At 37.6% G+C, this 16,641-nt stretch overlaps 1 protein-coding gene across 7 annotated transcripts in view; it reads right to left on the minus strand.

The window, feature by feature from the left end:
- Nucleotides 1-14,338, minus strand: part of LOC130917440 (golgin subfamily B member 1-like) — a 131,472-nt gene extending 117,134 nt beyond the window's left edge. For all 7 annotated transcript variants that reach the window (XM_057838896.1, XM_057838858.1, XM_057838878.1 and 4 more), the window contains exons 1-3: nt 14,196-14,338; nt 9,959-10,012; nt 8,548-8,703 (exon numbers count right to left, since the gene is read on the minus strand). In XM_057838896.1, coding sequence (XP_057694879.1) covers nt 8,548-8,703; nt 9,959-10,003 — 201 coding nt within the window. In that variant the 5' untranslated portion in view covers nt 10,004-10,012; nt 14,196-14,338. The remainder of the gene's footprint in view (nt 1-8,547; nt 8,704-9,958; nt 10,013-14,195) is intronic.
- Between the last annotated feature and the right edge of the window lie 2,303 nt (nt 14,339-16,641).

Here is a 16,641-nt window from a genome sequence, read left to right on the forward strand (position 1 = left end):
TTTCTGGGCCAAAAAAAGGAAAGTCCAAAGATAAGCAGGCACCTTAGCACAATGTCACTTACAGCTAAAAATCAAGTCAGGAATCTTGGCGTAATTAATGACTAATACCTAAAATTTGATAGTCATCTAAAGTCTGTCACTAAGTCTACTTATTACCACCTAAAAAATATAGCCAGAATTGAGGGGCTTCTGACTCAAGGAGACATGGAAAAACTCATGCATGCATTCATTTTCAGTAGATTGGACTATTGCAACGGTGAATTTACAGGTATAAATAAAAAACCAGTCAGGAAGCTGCAGCTAGAACAGAATGCTGCAGCCAGAATCCTCACAAATACAAGGAAACTGGACAACATGACACCGGTTTTGAAATCGTTACACTGCCTTTCAGTGAGTCAAAGGATAGACTGTAAAATACTACTGATGATTTACAAAACACTTAATGGCCTTGGACCAAAATACATGCTTGATTTGTAAGATTCCTATGAAACATCCTAATCTTCTGTATGTTACAAGAACAAGAACCAAGCAGGGTGAGGCAGCATTTAGTTACTATGCTCCTCACCTCTGGAACAAGTTACCTGAAGGTCTGAAGTATGCTCAAACTGTTAGCTCCTTTAAATCGGGGCTAAATACGCTTTTGTTTAGCAAAGCATATCCATAACTGTTTATATATTTCAAGCTATTTGCTTTCTACTCCTCTTGTGCTCGATCTACATTTCTGATTTCAATTATTATTATTATTATTATTAGTTTTTTTTAATCTATCATGATTAAATGCGATTTTTATGTATAATTTTATTTCCTGTTTCGATTGTCTTTGTTGTTATTTTCTATTCATTTAATGTGATTTTTATGAACTTCACGTGATGTAAAGCACTTTGAATTGCCTTGTGTTGAATTGTGCTATATAAATAAATTTGCCTTGCCTTGCCTTGGTTCCAGGACCTTGTTTGTAAGTCGAAATGGTCGTACGTCGAGCAGGATTTTCCCATAAGAATACATTATAATTCCATTAATTCATTCCAGGGCCAAAAAACCTACACTAAATTAGAGCTGAAACGAAAACTCGAACAACTCGAGTAACTCCAGTTTAAAAACTGATCCGAGTAATTTTATTCACCTCGAGTAATCGTTCATTTTGACAGCTCTAAGCATCATGTTTTGCTCGGACTACTTTTAATGCGGGACAATGCGCTGATGTCACGTGCGTAGAGGAAGAAGCAAAAAAAAAAAAACTAACTAACTGCAGCCGACAGCCGCTACAAACTACGCCTACGTTGCTAATAAAGAGCGCTAAGCGCTAATAAATAAGATTAACGTTACTGTCACTAGCTCACGTAACGTTTGCCCTGTGGAGGGCTAGGTTTCTATTAATTATGACCACTTTCGATGCGTGGCTAACGTGTCTTACATACAGGCTTTAACATAACAGCGTTGTGGAGTGATGAGGGTGTAAAAGAAAAACTCAATAATGCTATCAATTTTAGATCAGTAGTCATTGCTGGATACAACACCAAGTAGCACTGGTCCCTAATGTGCTCCAATACAGCCTGTATCATACATTTATTTTGAACACTGCAAAAACTCAAAATCCTATCAGGACTTACAGTTTAGACTAACTTAAAACTTAACTAGAACTTAAAAATGGCTCAACACAAATAGAAATTCAATTGAAACACGTGGGAAAAAATCCTAACTTTTAAGTGATGTGTGTTATCAAGCGTAACGGCATTTTTAGGTATATATATATATATGTATATACGGCGGAAAACACAGACAAGACTGAAAAAGCAGTTTCTGCTCTTGCACCCCTCTGTAAAAGAAACTGCTGTATTTTAAGCCAAAACAACTGTTGCGTTTGATAGAACAATATGTGTTAATGCTGCAATAGCAGATTCATGGCGCATGAAGCCCCCGAACTATTTTTAATTTTTCCGTTTTACCCTGAAAACCCCCGTTTACAGACGTTGCGCAACCGCTTTTGTTTAAATCTAGCCACAAAAACAATGTAAGTACTTATATTTATTATTCAAAACGTCTGTAATTTTTAGCTTAGAATCATTAATTGATGTCTAAATTTTAGTTTAAAAAAAAAAAAAAAAACGACTTTAAAAAATTATTCCCTCGCATATTTTAAACTTTTAAACGAAGTACGTCACAATGAAAAATTTGGCGTCTGTAAAAAAGTCACGGATAGCTACCTCATTACTATCACTTAATTGTATTTTTTTTTTGTTACTGTCGCATTTTCCCCGATATGTTATATGATAAATAATTGATCCAAACAAAAAAATAAATAAAAAATAACGTTTAAAAGGGTAACTATATGAAAAAGAAAATCTAAACCACTCCTTGTTGTCTGCGCTTTCTGAATCGCGACCCTTGTTATATCACCATGTTTCACCCATAAAATTTAAAAAAAATCCGGCTGTGGCCATTCACAGCTGTGTCTTGACTCTTAGTGATACATGCTACATGGAGTTTTGGATCGAAACAAGGTAAGTACGCGATAATATCTCGTTAAAATCGTGGCGTCTTTAATTCTGCTCTCGCGTCTTCTCGCCTCCAATTAGGGTTTTGCTGTTTAAAAAAAACCATTTTTTAAAAAAATGCCTTCCTGTTCAAAATGTTTGTTCCCCCAGAAAATTGAGATTTTAAGCTTTACAATGATTTATCACACATGCATTTCGCACAATTTTGAAAGTTGGCCAAATTGAGGGTCTCAAAGCGGAACTTCAAGTCACCTGAGTGTTTTCCGCCATATATATATATATATATATATATATATATATATATATATATATATATATATATATATATATATATATATATATATATATATATATATATATAAAGGGGTGCACATAAGTGGTCCGCATGCGCGCATGCGTACCGGACGTAGACAAACGCGCTGGCCCTCAACGACTTCCATACGCTTTTGCGTACCGATGGCTGACCACCGTATTTGCGGCGGACACGAGAAAAAAACTTCTCAAAATGTCAAAGAGGCAGGCCACACTGAGTAATTACTTCCGTGTTCCCCCACCCCCGTCAAAAGACAGACAGACGACAGAGACGTCACCGGAGCTACCGAAAAAAAGGACTTTTGCTGAAAAGTAGGAGGTACCATGGCTAGAAGCAAATGATGCTCGCACGGAAATGCGGTACAAAATGTGCTGTGAGAATCCCAATGTCACCGATAAGAGCAGCGCATTTTATGTAGGGTCAAAGAATTTCAGCCATCCAAACTTTGAAAAGCACGAAAAAAACAGACAGCATGTGGCAATTAAGCAAACTATCGATGTCAAACAGGACCCCGCTTGCCCTATGGACAAGTGGCGGAATAAAGGTAATGAACAGCGACATGCACTGACAAACATTTTTTTGCTCGCATTTTACAAAGCTAAACATGCACGTTCAATAAGGTCTTATGAGGAGGACATCCCACTTTTAAAAAGGCTTGGAGTTAATGTGGGAGCCGCATAATGCCCTTTATTTTGAATTGGTGCTTTTTATTTCTTTATATTTCAAAGTAATGGCAATTTTGTTGTGCCAGTTGATGTTAATCAAGCATTAATTGTTCATATAATTAATTAAAGTTAATTGGCTCTAAGTAAAGCTTGTCATAAATTTATCGCATCAGGCGGGTTGGCTCTCAAGCTCAATGAGGACCAAGTCACATCTCCAGGTCCTCCTCTGAGAACCTGGGCAAAAAAATTATGTGCACCCCTGTATGTATGTATGTATGTATGTATGTGTATATATATATATATATATATATATATATATATATATATATATATATATATATATATATATATATATATATATATATATATATATATATATATATATATATATATATATATATATACACATTAGGCCTGTCAAACGATTAATATTTTTAATCAAGTTAATTACAGCTTAATAATTAATTAATCGTAATTAATCGCAATTAATCGCAATTCAAACCATCTCTAAAATATGCCATATTTTTCTGTAAATTATTGTTGGAATGGAAAGATAAGACACACGACGGATATATACATACAACATACTGTACATAAGTACTGTATTTGTTTATTGTAACAATAAATCCACAAATGGCATTAACATTCTTTCTGTTAAAGTGATCCAAGGATAGAAAGACTTGTAGTTCTTAAACGATAAATGTTATAGTTACAAGTTATAGTAATTTTATATTAAAAACCCCTCTTCATGTTTTCGTTTTAATAAAATTTGTAAAATTTTCGATCAAAAGTAGAGTTAATATAATAATAAGAGGAATAAAAATAACCATAATAAAAATAGAGTGACCAAAGTCTTAAATTTTCCGTGTATTTTACATAGCTATTTTGATATGGAATGCCAGTTCATTTTTCATTGTTGTTTAACTGTGTGTCAGAATAGGGCCTCATTACTATAGACTGAATTGCTTTTCTTTTTGTGAACATTATTTTTTGGGGGAGAGATAGGTATATTATTTTTGTTGTGCTTTCACTAAACGATATTTACAGTGGGGAGAACAAGTATTTGATACACTGCCAGTGGGTTTTCCCATTGGCAGTGTATCAAATACTTGTTCTCCCCACTGTATGTTTGTTGTGAAGGAGTTGCCAATAAACGGTGCGGTCCAAAGAATGCCTGTGTCCACTCGCCTCTACTGTATAACATATATTTGTACATATCTTACCCAAAATACAACAAGAGACACATAATTGCCACTAAAAGAAAGAAAACTTACCGAAATATGTGTGGAGTACAAATAGCAATTTGCATTGCATTGTGAATACAGCATAAACGTCTCACAACTACTAATTCTCCCACGTTTAGAAGAAATAACATGAGTGTGGAACAGCGCTGCCCCCAAGCGGCCGGTGGCATTCTCTTCACTCTTATTGTCCATGAACGGCCTCATAGGATGTAATCTGTTTGAGGCAATATGCGAGATGGTCATTCACCTGAGCGCCAGCAGAGGGCGGAAAAACTCCATAACAACAAGTGAGCGTTTCAGTGTACTGTCATTTAAATCTGTCTGAGCAGGACATCTGCGTTAATTGCGTCAAATATTTTAACGTGATTAATTTAAAAAAATAACGCCTGTTAACGCGATAATTTTAACAGCCCTAATATATATATAAATACAGTGGGGAGAACAAGTATTTGATACACTGCCAACATTGTCAGTGTATCAAATACTTGTTCTCCCCACTGTATGTATATATGTTTTTTTTTTTCGTAAGATCTAAAGGTTTTTTGAGTGAAAGCAGTGAATTAGTCTTTTTTTTTATTCTAGTTACATCTGAGTTACATCTGAGATGCAATTGTTGGCTGTTTTCAACAATATACAGTGGGGAGTTCTCCCCACTGTACATCGAAAATAAAGACATTGATTGACTGAAAACGGTTCAAGATTAGATGAAATGTATTGTTTTCTCATGTATATTTATAAGTGTTCTTCACCTAAAAAGAATATTTGTTTCATCCGATTACTCGATTACCGTAATTTCCGGATTACAAGCCGCTACTTTTTTCCCTCATTTTGAATCCTGCGGCGTATCCAATGATGCGGCCAATTTATCAATTTTTCTAACGACCGCCAGGAGCGCTAGAGCATAAAATGTAAGCATAAGACACGTGCAATATACCAGTATGTGTCGAGGAAGACGCTAGTTTGCACTCTTACCCGTATCTTAATTTTGTGCTTTGTGCACGAATAAAAGTAGCAGACCCTCATCATTGTGCATTAGTAAAATTAGCATACCCACATGATGGAAAATGCTAGAAGGAATGGATATGACGTGCCGAGTTGAATTGAAGGCTTGGATGGCCAGCGGCGTCAGATCGTTTACAAAAGTGGCCGTATGCGAAGAGCAACTTTTGCAAAAGTCTGACAGCGTGGAGCAGCATGAAAAAAATCCACCATCACCAACAGGTTTCCAAAAGCCGGTCTGCTTTGCGTGACGAAGAGGACGACACACGCTTATGAGTGAGCTTGAGGAGTCAGCTAAGTGCCGTGTTGCTGGCGCTGTTTGGAAAGAAAATTTAAGGTAATGTAACGATGACAAAGAGTAACCCGCTAAGTTAGGTTGCAATTCTTTATTTTGGAAACTCGTCGAACAACACACGACTGCTGCCTCTAGCAGCCGACGCGCACACACTGACACACCCGCAACAACAGCACGTCTCTTGCTCTTCTGCACCTCCCTTACCTGTAAGTCACGCGCTATATCATAACCCGATTCCTTAAAGTATGGTATTAAACCTTAGAAAACTGTGTATTCCTTTATAAATATTTCAGTTTACTATGTGGGCACACGCGGCTTATAGGCAGGAGAGGCTTATGTGTGTACAAAATGCTTTTTTCTTTAAAAATGTACTGGGTGAGGCTTGTAATCAGGGGCGCTCAATAGTCCGGATTTTACGGTGATCGATAGAATTTTCAGTCGATTACTAAAATATTCGATAGCTGCAGCCCTACACTAAATCTTTAATAAATAATGCTGGTACTATTGCAAATAGCAATTACACAAAGCAAAAAAAATAATCGGAACAATAATAATAAATAGCAATAAAAATAATTATAGCTGTAATAACGTAACGATTCGGGTTCAAATGATGTAGATGTGTTTTGCATTGTGTACCTGAACGCACCATGTGGCTGAATAAGAGAGGTGCATTTGTCATTTTTCATGTTCCGCTATTGGCGAACTTGACGTCAGCTGCCGCGGACAGTAGGCGTGTTGTGTTGCACAAGTTAAATGAGTAAAAACCTGACAATGCTGACGATTTCTTAGCACAATAATAACCGTCACCTTAACTTATAAAGACTGGAAAACTGAGGTCTGAGGAGGACCGTCAAGATTATAGACATTCTATGACCATATTGTCGACTCAGTTCACGAATGTGCACACCACGCTCACATTTTTCTATCATTTCCAGCTTCATTTCACTGGTAAGCGTCACCTTTTTCCTTTTTTTACAACCTGCACTAACATTCTTGGAACCCATGTTGATTCCTCTCACAAGAAAATCTGCCGTGCATCCGTCTTAAGGGAAACAAAGAAACTGCAGCGATGTCATAAGTCGTCGTGTTTTGAGCATGTCGTCGGATTTAGAAACTAATGGCAAGTCAAATTTTACGTCGGGTGTCGAAAAGATCGTATGTCGAAGTGATCATATCTTGAGGTACCACTGTATCGATTTTTTCATTGCTAGCGTGAACATACAGAAGGTAATGTTGTATGTAATGAGGGGGCGTTCTTATGGGTGCCTTGAGTTAAACTGTTTGCCTATTGATTGGTTATGTAGATGATAATACTATGTAGATGTTGATGGCTAACGCCACGCTAACAGGGACACTATTTGCTTATGGTATTCGTGAACATCAACTGCAAATGCTAACCACTGATGCTCATCATCGGCTGTAGCACCCGACATTAGCGAATTATTGGATTTTGTGATGACGAGTTGAGGTGGGAATCTTTGGGCTCCTCACGATTCGATTACGATTCAGAGGCTACGATTCGATTATAAATCAATTATTGATGATGCCACCCCCCCAAGCTATTAGCTGCTTTTAATGTTCCGTAAATTAGTTACAAAAATTGTACAAAAATCCTCTAAGGCTTAAATAAACTACTATTTCAGTATCAAGTTAACGGTTCAAAACAGTAAATAAAATACTCAAGTCCCCATTCTGTATCAGCAACTTTAAACTTCACTTAATTTAATGTTGTGAATCGTTAAAGTTGTCAAAATTGCTCCCGTTATTCGATAATTGCCCTTCTGTCTACTTTCGACATGTGAAAGTTTTTAAATTGTTTTTCAGATAGGTTTTTGCCAATTTAGGATTATTTTAGATAAAAAGTCAATTAGGTTTGCTTGTAAGGTTCACTACAACAGCCTTCCAGGGAAGTCTACTGCTTTAAGATGGCGACTGTTTACTAACACCGCCGAGTCCGCATTTCGCATCTAGTTCTTTATTCATGTGATATCTACAGTAGCATATGTGGGCGTAGTTTGTAGCAATCAGATATTATTGTTTTTTGTTCTAGCGGCATGAGTTGAGCCAAAGTTCCTCATTGCGTCTCGACGACCGCGCCGGCTATGTTTTAGTTCCGCCCCTGTCAAATAAAGTGTTACCGGTGAATATTTTTTGGTGTAAATATCCCATAATACAGTGAGGACTGCTGCGGCTTATAGTCCAGTGCGGCTTATGTGTGAACAAATGCCGTTTTCGTGTAAAATTTGGTGGGTGGTGGCCTACAGTCAGGTGCGCCTTGTAGTCTGAAAATTAAGGTAGGTTAAGCATTTAACTATGTGAAAAACAGGACAATTGAATGTAGCATTGTCATTTATGAACATGTTTATATCTAGACAGTAGGAATTGGCGTGAGAAGGAAACAAGACTGAGGCACCTAACCTCATTATTGTTTGTAAAACCTCGTTACATCGAAAATGTAAATGTGATTCAGTCATTTATACAAGGTGGGTACCTTCCCTTTAATAGATAATGAAAAAAGGAATGGTTACGGAGATACCTTGAGCTCTTCATTCTTCATGCTAAGTGTTGCATCCTTCTCCCGAATAAGCTCTTTGAGCTGAGTGACAAGCTGTTCCGTTTGGACTAGTCTGTCAGCTATTTCGACATCTTCAACCCCTCCACGTCTGCTTCCTCCTTGAGGAGAGCCTGGCACCTGGGAAGAGGGAGCAGAGACCTGTGAATGGACAAAATCTGGAGAAGTCTACTGCTTTAAGATGGCGCCTGTTTACTAGCGCGGGCAAGTCTGTAATTTCGCATCTAGTTCTTGGTACGTGTTCTAACGCGGCCATCGTCTGTCATTTGACATCTAGTTCTACATACAGTATATGTGATATCTACCATAGCCGTATGCTGCCGTATGTTTGTAGCAACTAGCAACTGGGCGCTGTTTGTAGCGGCTAACGGCCGCAGTCAGGTATTATTGTTTTCTTTAATCTAGCGGCATGAGTTGAATATGATATTTACTCTCGGTCCGTTCCTCATTGCGTCCCGAAGACCGCGCTGTGTTTTATTTCCACTTTACCTGGTACAATTCAATAATCTGAATTTGGATGTTTGTGAATTGTTCTCGAATCTCCCACGGCCGATTCGCAAATAATCTAAGAATTGGAAATTTCGCACGCCTCTATTCACAGCCAGTCTTCTCGGTTGTAGGGGCATTTAAATGTCACCTCCTGTTGATATTGAGCCACTGCCTATTCATTTTAGGACATTCCCAGGTCATTTCCTGTTCATTAACCCCAATTCAACAGGAAATGACACCTAAATGCCCCAAAGGCAAAAGAAAGTGACCCAAAATCAATAGGAAATTACCTAAAATGCCCCAAAAATTAACTCAATGGCTGCCATTTGACAGCTACAGACTTCCATTATGTTCATCCACCGCCATCCCTCCAACTTCAAACGGATTTGACGTCTATGAGTGATAAATCCCTTTCAATTCACAGCAGCAGGATAAAAACTTGTTTTTTCCATTTATTAGTTGTACTGTAGAATATCATATAATGATTTCATGACCCATGTCTCGATAATTGTTATATCGCCATATCGTGAGATAACCATTATCATGAGCCTGGTATCGTAAATTGTAAAAAAAAAAAAAAAAAAAAAACACAAAAATTATCGAATACGACTATAAAAGACTACAGAAATGAAATATTACTTGCCAAAGCGTATGAGTGCCCTCTAGTGGAGAAAACATTTCCTACCATGAAATTAAAAATGCATACTAGCAGGAATTATATATTCTTACTGAAAATATATTCACTTTTATTACGGTTTTCTCCATTTCAAAACAGAATTTATTTTTTTTTTCCTCTCCTCAAAATTATTAAACAAGATGCTTTTTGCTGTAATGCACATGATCAAGGCATTATCTTACACTTTAAGGTTTATCTACAGATACTTACTCCTGAGCCAGACTCTCCCTCCTCATTGGAGAACCACTTCAGCATGATTCACACCTTAAAACACGGGGGGGAAAAAACATTGAAACAATTTAAAATCTGTAAGTGGTTATTTTCCTTGAAAGTTTAGAGCTTTAAGATTATTAAGTGCAGACATTGCTAATAACGGGTACCAATATTATTAAAATCAGGCAAACTGAAGCTGTGTCGCAGTAAAGGCTGTGTGATGACGTAGAAATTTAAAGAGCATCTCGTCAGTTTGTTTTAAAAGATTGTCTTAAAGATAAAGACCAATCCCTCCTGCCTTTTTCAAAGGGACAGTCCAGTGGATGTATAATTGTACAAAAGAATGAAGTGTCACTAATAAGCCCAAATTTAAATTAAAAATTTGCAAAAAATATCTGCAATATTTATCAATTGCTCAAACACATTTTATAAAATCTCGCTCCATTATCCCCAAACACTAGAGGTTGACCGATATGGGATTTTCAAATGCAGATACCGATATCTAAAAAAAAAAAATTCAGGCGATTTTCGATATCCAAAGACAATTTTGTAAGCTTTTATACTTTTTTTTTTTTTTTTTTAAGCACATAGATTGTGAACGGCATATTTTTTTTAAATTGCTGCAACAGCTTCAAATTTACAATGATGACCTGAGACTTAAAGGATTACCGGTAATTCGGTCTAGTGCTACCAAACCAATGAATGCAGCACTTCTTTTTATCATTATACACACTTAGCAAGAACAGTACCTGATTTTCAAATAATTAAACCCACCAGGACGTCACGAGACGTAAACAAGTGAGAGTTTAGAAGGATGCTCACAATGCAATTGCTTACGCAAATGCCTGTCCTAGTTGCAGTACATTTTTGGCCACTAATTGAAGATGTTCCTCCTTTACATTAACAAAAACAATCCATTTGTTGTTGGAGTTAGCTGACATTTTCCCAGACTACAGGAGGCAGTAAAAACATCTGTCATGGGATCAACAAAACTCACTAATAAGAACTAAAAGAGACATCGATGACCATTAGTTGAAGCAATTAGCGAGTAGTAGCCCGTCTGGCAAAAATCCACTGACGCATGGTTTGAAAATGTCAGCAGATACACGGTGACTTAACAATGAATGAAAACAAAAATAAAACATACATATGAATGAACAGCGACTGTAGTAGAAACAATGTTTCAAGCTACAAATACGTGTACAGTGGTACCTCTACATACGAAGTTAATTCGTTCCAGGACCTTGATTGTAAATTGAAATGGTCGTATGTCGAGCAGGATTTTCCCTTTAGAATACATTATAATTGCATTAATTCGTTCCACAGCCCAAAAACCACACTAAATCCTTAACAAATACTGTTGGTACTATTGCAAACAACAATTACACAGAGAGAAAACAAATAAATTATGAATAAAAATTGGTAAATAATAATAAAAATAATAACTGCAATAATGTAACAAACCGGGTTCTAATGTGGCGAATGTGTTTGCGTGGTGTACCTGAACGCATCACGTGGCTGACTTGACGGAGTGAGCCTACTTTCACTTTATTTACGTGCTGCGAGGGACACTAGGCTTGTTGTGTTGCACAAGTTGATGGAATAAATGATTAGAAACCTGACGAAGATGTCGATTTCTTTAGCGATGTTACCACGATAATAATTGCCTCCAAAACTTATGAAGACTGACGAACGGAGGAGGGCCGCCAAGATAGACAGTCTACGGCTGGATTGTTAAGCCATATCACAGATGCGCACCCCACGCTCAAATTTTTCTATCATATCCATCTTTTGGCGGAAAACACAGACAATATTGAAAAAGCAGTTTCTGCTCTTGCACTCCTCTTTAAAAGAAACTGCTGTATTTTAAGCCAAAACAAGTGTGTTTGATAAAACAATATGTCTATATGCTACCATAGCAGATTCATGGTGCATTAAGCCCCCAAACTATTTTCAATTTGTCCGTTTTACCCTGGAAACCCCCATTTATAGACGTCGCGCAACCGCTTTTGTTTCAACCCAGCCATAAAACGAAGTAAATAATTATATTTATTATTCAAAATGTCTTTCATTTTAGGCTTAGAATCATTAATTGAAGTCTAATATTTCGTTTAAAAAAAAAAAAAAAAAAAAAGACTTAAAAAAATTATTCACTTGCATATTTTAAACTTTCAAACAAATTACATCACAATGAAAGAAATGGTTTCTGTAAAAAAAAGTCACGGATATCTACCACATAACTATCGCATAATTGTATTTTTTTGTGACCGTCACATTTTCTCCGATATGTTAGATGATAAATGATCGATCCAAACAATTAAAAAAAAAAAAAAAAAAAGTTTCAAAGGGTAAATATATGAAAAAGAAAATCACCACTCCTTGATGTCTGCGATCTCTGCATCGCGACCCTTGTTATATTACAATGTTTCACACATAAAATCCCCCAAAAATCCAGGTGTGGCCATTCACAGCTGTGTCTTGACACTCCGTGATGCATGCTACATGGAGTTTTTGGATCAAAACCAGGTAAGTACGTGATAATATTTCGTTAAAGTCATGGCGTCTTTAATTCTGCTCTTTCATGCTCTCACTTCCAAATAGGGTTTCGCTGTTTATTCTTTATTTTTTTAAATGTAGTCCTGTTCAAAACTTTTCTTCAGCCAGAAAATTGAGATTTTAAGCTTTCCAATGATGTATCACAAACGCATATCGGACAATTTTGAAAGTTGGCCAAATTGGGGGTCTCAGAGCGGAACTTCAAGTCACTTGAGTGTTATCCGCTATATCCATCTTCATGTCAATGGAAAGCATCACCTTTTCCTTTTTTTAACCACATGCACTAACATTCTTGAAACCCATGTTGATTTCTGTCACAAGAAAATCCAGTGTGCGTCAGTCTTGCGGGAAAACAAAGTAACTGCGGCTCTGTCATACGTCATCGTATTTTGAGGATGTCGTCGGATGTGGAAACAAATGGAGAGTCAAATTTTATGTTGGATGTCAAAAAGAACGTGTGTCGAAGCGATCGTACGTCGAGGTACCACTGTATTTATTTTTTTCATTGCTAGGCAAGGCAAGGCAAGGCAAATTTATTTATATAGCACAATTCAACACAAATGCTAGCGTGAACATGGACTTGCAAGTACCAGTACTAAGTAGGTTAGGTGTACGTTCGTGTACTTGTGCTATAAGGTGTCTGTTCTTTATCATTTGTGTGTAGTCTTATTCCTATATCATACATCAAGGGTGTCAACCAGATTCCACACAGGGACCTGGTCTTTGTTCCAACAGATTCAACACAGACAGTTAAAACAAGCAGGATATGACCGCAATCAACTGATTACACTAGTAAGACACCAGATTGGTTAAAAGGTATTCATCTTGTTTGGTTGGAATGAAATCCACCACCCACTGCGGCCCTTTGAAGACCGGGTTGACACCCCTGCCATAGAGGATTTTTACTACCTCTTATAGTATGGGCTAACAATTTCGAGCAAAATGTAGATTTGGTGGCCAAAAACCAACTGCAACCAGGGTCAAACTATTCAAGTGCAGGATTCTGAAGTCAGAATTTGAAAAATTAAAGTCTATTGCTTACGTTAAAGTAAGAATTCAGTGAGAATTCTGATTTTAAAGTGGGACCTCTAAGATTAACATCGAGATTCCGACTTAAAGTGAGAATTCTGACAATAATGGCAGGATTCTCACTGTAAAATTTAATTTCCTTGACAATCATTTTTTTCTTCTTCCCTGGCCCTAATCCTCTTCCGTAGCAATTACACGTTTCTATAAAGTGCACATGAATTTCTGTATTGCATACTAGCAGTCCTTTTGTGCTATAAATTAGGGTTTGTGGCCTGCTGGTTTAGCTTTTAATGTATGATCTTCCAAATCTGGTATTGTTGTACTATCTGTTAAATATCTCGAAAACCGTTCAACTTGCTTTAGCTTGTTTCCCACATCCTAGTATGACTTCAAAATTTGGCTACGAGTACCTACAACTACGTGCAACACTCAGATCATGCAATTTGCGTGCTTACAAGAACATACTGCTGCTCTTTTCATCAAGGTCGCTTTATCATGGGCCACGGTTCCACATTTAAACCTGTTCATGGGCTACAATCCGTCTCGAGTAAGCCTGGCAACTTTGTCTTGCTAGCTAAATGCTAAAAGGACGAGCATTGGATCCGAACGATTTTAGCTTCGCCCACAATCGGTAAACACATGTACTTACCGGTCGTACTAGTTTAAGACGACTCCCTTGTGGGTATTTCGCCAGTGTTGCGTTATCATCTTATTTCAGGAGCGACAAAAATGTAACCAGAACAGCAAAATGAATTGTCAACAAGAGGACAGCTGGGGAATTTGCGCATGCGCATATCCTTCCGCTTTGCTGTCAAACTTCCAGGTCCGCGAGAAACTAAAATATTGGGGGGGGGGGGGGGGGGAGACTAAAATATTGTACATACACATATTTTTTTTAAAAAATAATAACAAAAGTACACATATGCCATGGGTATAAAAAAAAAAACACATTAAATCTGTAACATAAATACAATGTTTTTAAAGCCGTTGGATTTTGAAATATATTTAATATATGCTGCCATTTCTTTTCTAAAGACAATAAAATTAGGTTTTGCTTTGGAGAATTTGCACTTATGAATAATTTTGCCATAAATAAAATCAGAATAACACACAAATATTCTTCCTTGTGGGCGCTAATAAACGATATAAAGCGCTCCCAAAAAATTCTCTAAATGAAGATCAAAGACATAAAATATTTTCTAAAAATACGTGACGGAACCAGAAACCTCTCATGCAGTATTCTTCATAGTATCCATAAAACTAATTTGCAATTGGGAAAACAAATCGGCCAGATTCTGAATAAAGTTTTTCTGACACAAAAAATCATGTAACATTTTATTCCAATTCCGTCCCGACTGTTTTAGGCCATCGAGTGATTCGTTAAGTCTGCAGACTAGTCTCTCACCCGTGTCTGACATAACCTCAAATCCCTCTGGTTGTTCCATATACAGCTCACAATCAATAGGGACATGCAAATATGCCATTTTTACATCCATTTGATGCAGTTTAAAATCATACTGAGCTGCAATCTGCATTGAACTACGTACAGAAGTCATATCTGCAGTTGGAGAAAAGGTTTCTTTATATTCAATACCCTCAATTTCACTATAACCTTTTGCTACATACCTAGCTTTATAGGTTGACCCAACTGGATTGTCTTTAACTGTAAAAACCCATCTGCCCCCCACTGCATGTTTACCCTCTGGCTACGTTGTCAGGGTAAAAGTATCTTTCTCCCTTAGAGAATGCGTCTCCTCCTGCACAGCCTTAGTACACTCTGGTCAACTCATGGCTTCTTCCAGTGTTTGGGGTACATGACATGTGGGTCGATAACAATAATCCAGATTTGCATAATCATCCTCAGATTCCTCACATGTCACTCTGTAATCAGTCTCTAAAGTACTGAGAAGGTCGCCTCTGCCTCTGTGGATAACGTGTGCCCTCATTATTCTCCCTTTTATCAATATCTGGGTTTGGGGCTGACACTTCGGCTTGGGTTCTTGTTTAACGACCTCAACTTGTGGTAGGTAAGATTTATCGCCCTCTCTAGGCCATGCATATTCACTGATGTCATAATCTGTCCGGCGGTGGCATTCGGTGGCACTCTTTGTGAAGAACTTAACCAGCCTATTCTTTACCACTTTCCCAGAATCAAGACAGAAAACCAAATATGCCGGGCTGTTTTTGTCATAGCCAACAGAAATCCCTTTGTCACATTGAGAGTTTTCTTAACATACTTATATGCATAGCACACAGACCCGACTATTTTCATCCTTGAGAGATTAGGCCTTTTTCCCGTCAACATATAATATGGAGTCTGCTTTTAAACGCCTGTTCTAACATCGATTTCTGATAGTGGCAGCAGTCTGAACTGCATATGTCCAGAACTCCTTCGGTAGACCACTCTCAATTAACACGCATCTTGACATTTCAAGCAAAGTTCTCCAACTCCTCTCAGCTGTCCCATTCTGATGGGGCGAATAAGGAGCTGAGGTATCAGGTCTGATGGCATTTTTACTTGGCAGTGACTGGAATTCCATGGATGTAAATTATTTACCATTGGCTGACCGAATGCATTTGGGTTTACTATATGGGGCAACATCTGCTGTGAACTTTGCTGCTGCTTCAACTGTATCACTTTTTGCTTTTAAGAAATACATAAACATTGCTTCCGAGTAGTCATCTGTAAATCCTAAATTATACCTGAACCCATGTTTTGCTGCAGGCTCTATAGGCCCTGATAAATCTGTGTGCTTTTGGATCTGCGTACCTACTCCTGCTTTGAGCAAATTTACCAAATTTCCAATCGCCTTTCTGGGCCCATAACCTGTTGGGACTGCCATCTTAATAGGGCTGGAAAACCGACTAAAACATTAGACAGAGGAAATAACACACTGTAGCATTCAGTTCAAGTTTGACCTGCTTGCACACATACACACCAAGGTAAGTGGCCATTTATTAATGAACAGCACCTGACACATATCACCTATGCCGACGCCCCATAGACAATTCGGCACAAGAGCACATTCAAGAACAACAGTGTTCAACAGATATTGAAGCTACTATTGATCACGTCTGTATAAAACGATATCTGT

Source organism: Corythoichthys intestinalis, chromosome 1, assembly GCF_030265065.1.
Source record: "Corythoichthys intestinalis isolate RoL2023-P3 chromosome 1, ASM3026506v1, whole genome shotgun sequence".
Lineage (NCBI taxonomy): Eukaryota > Metazoa > Chordata > Actinopteri > Syngnathiformes > Syngnathidae > Corythoichthys > Corythoichthys intestinalis.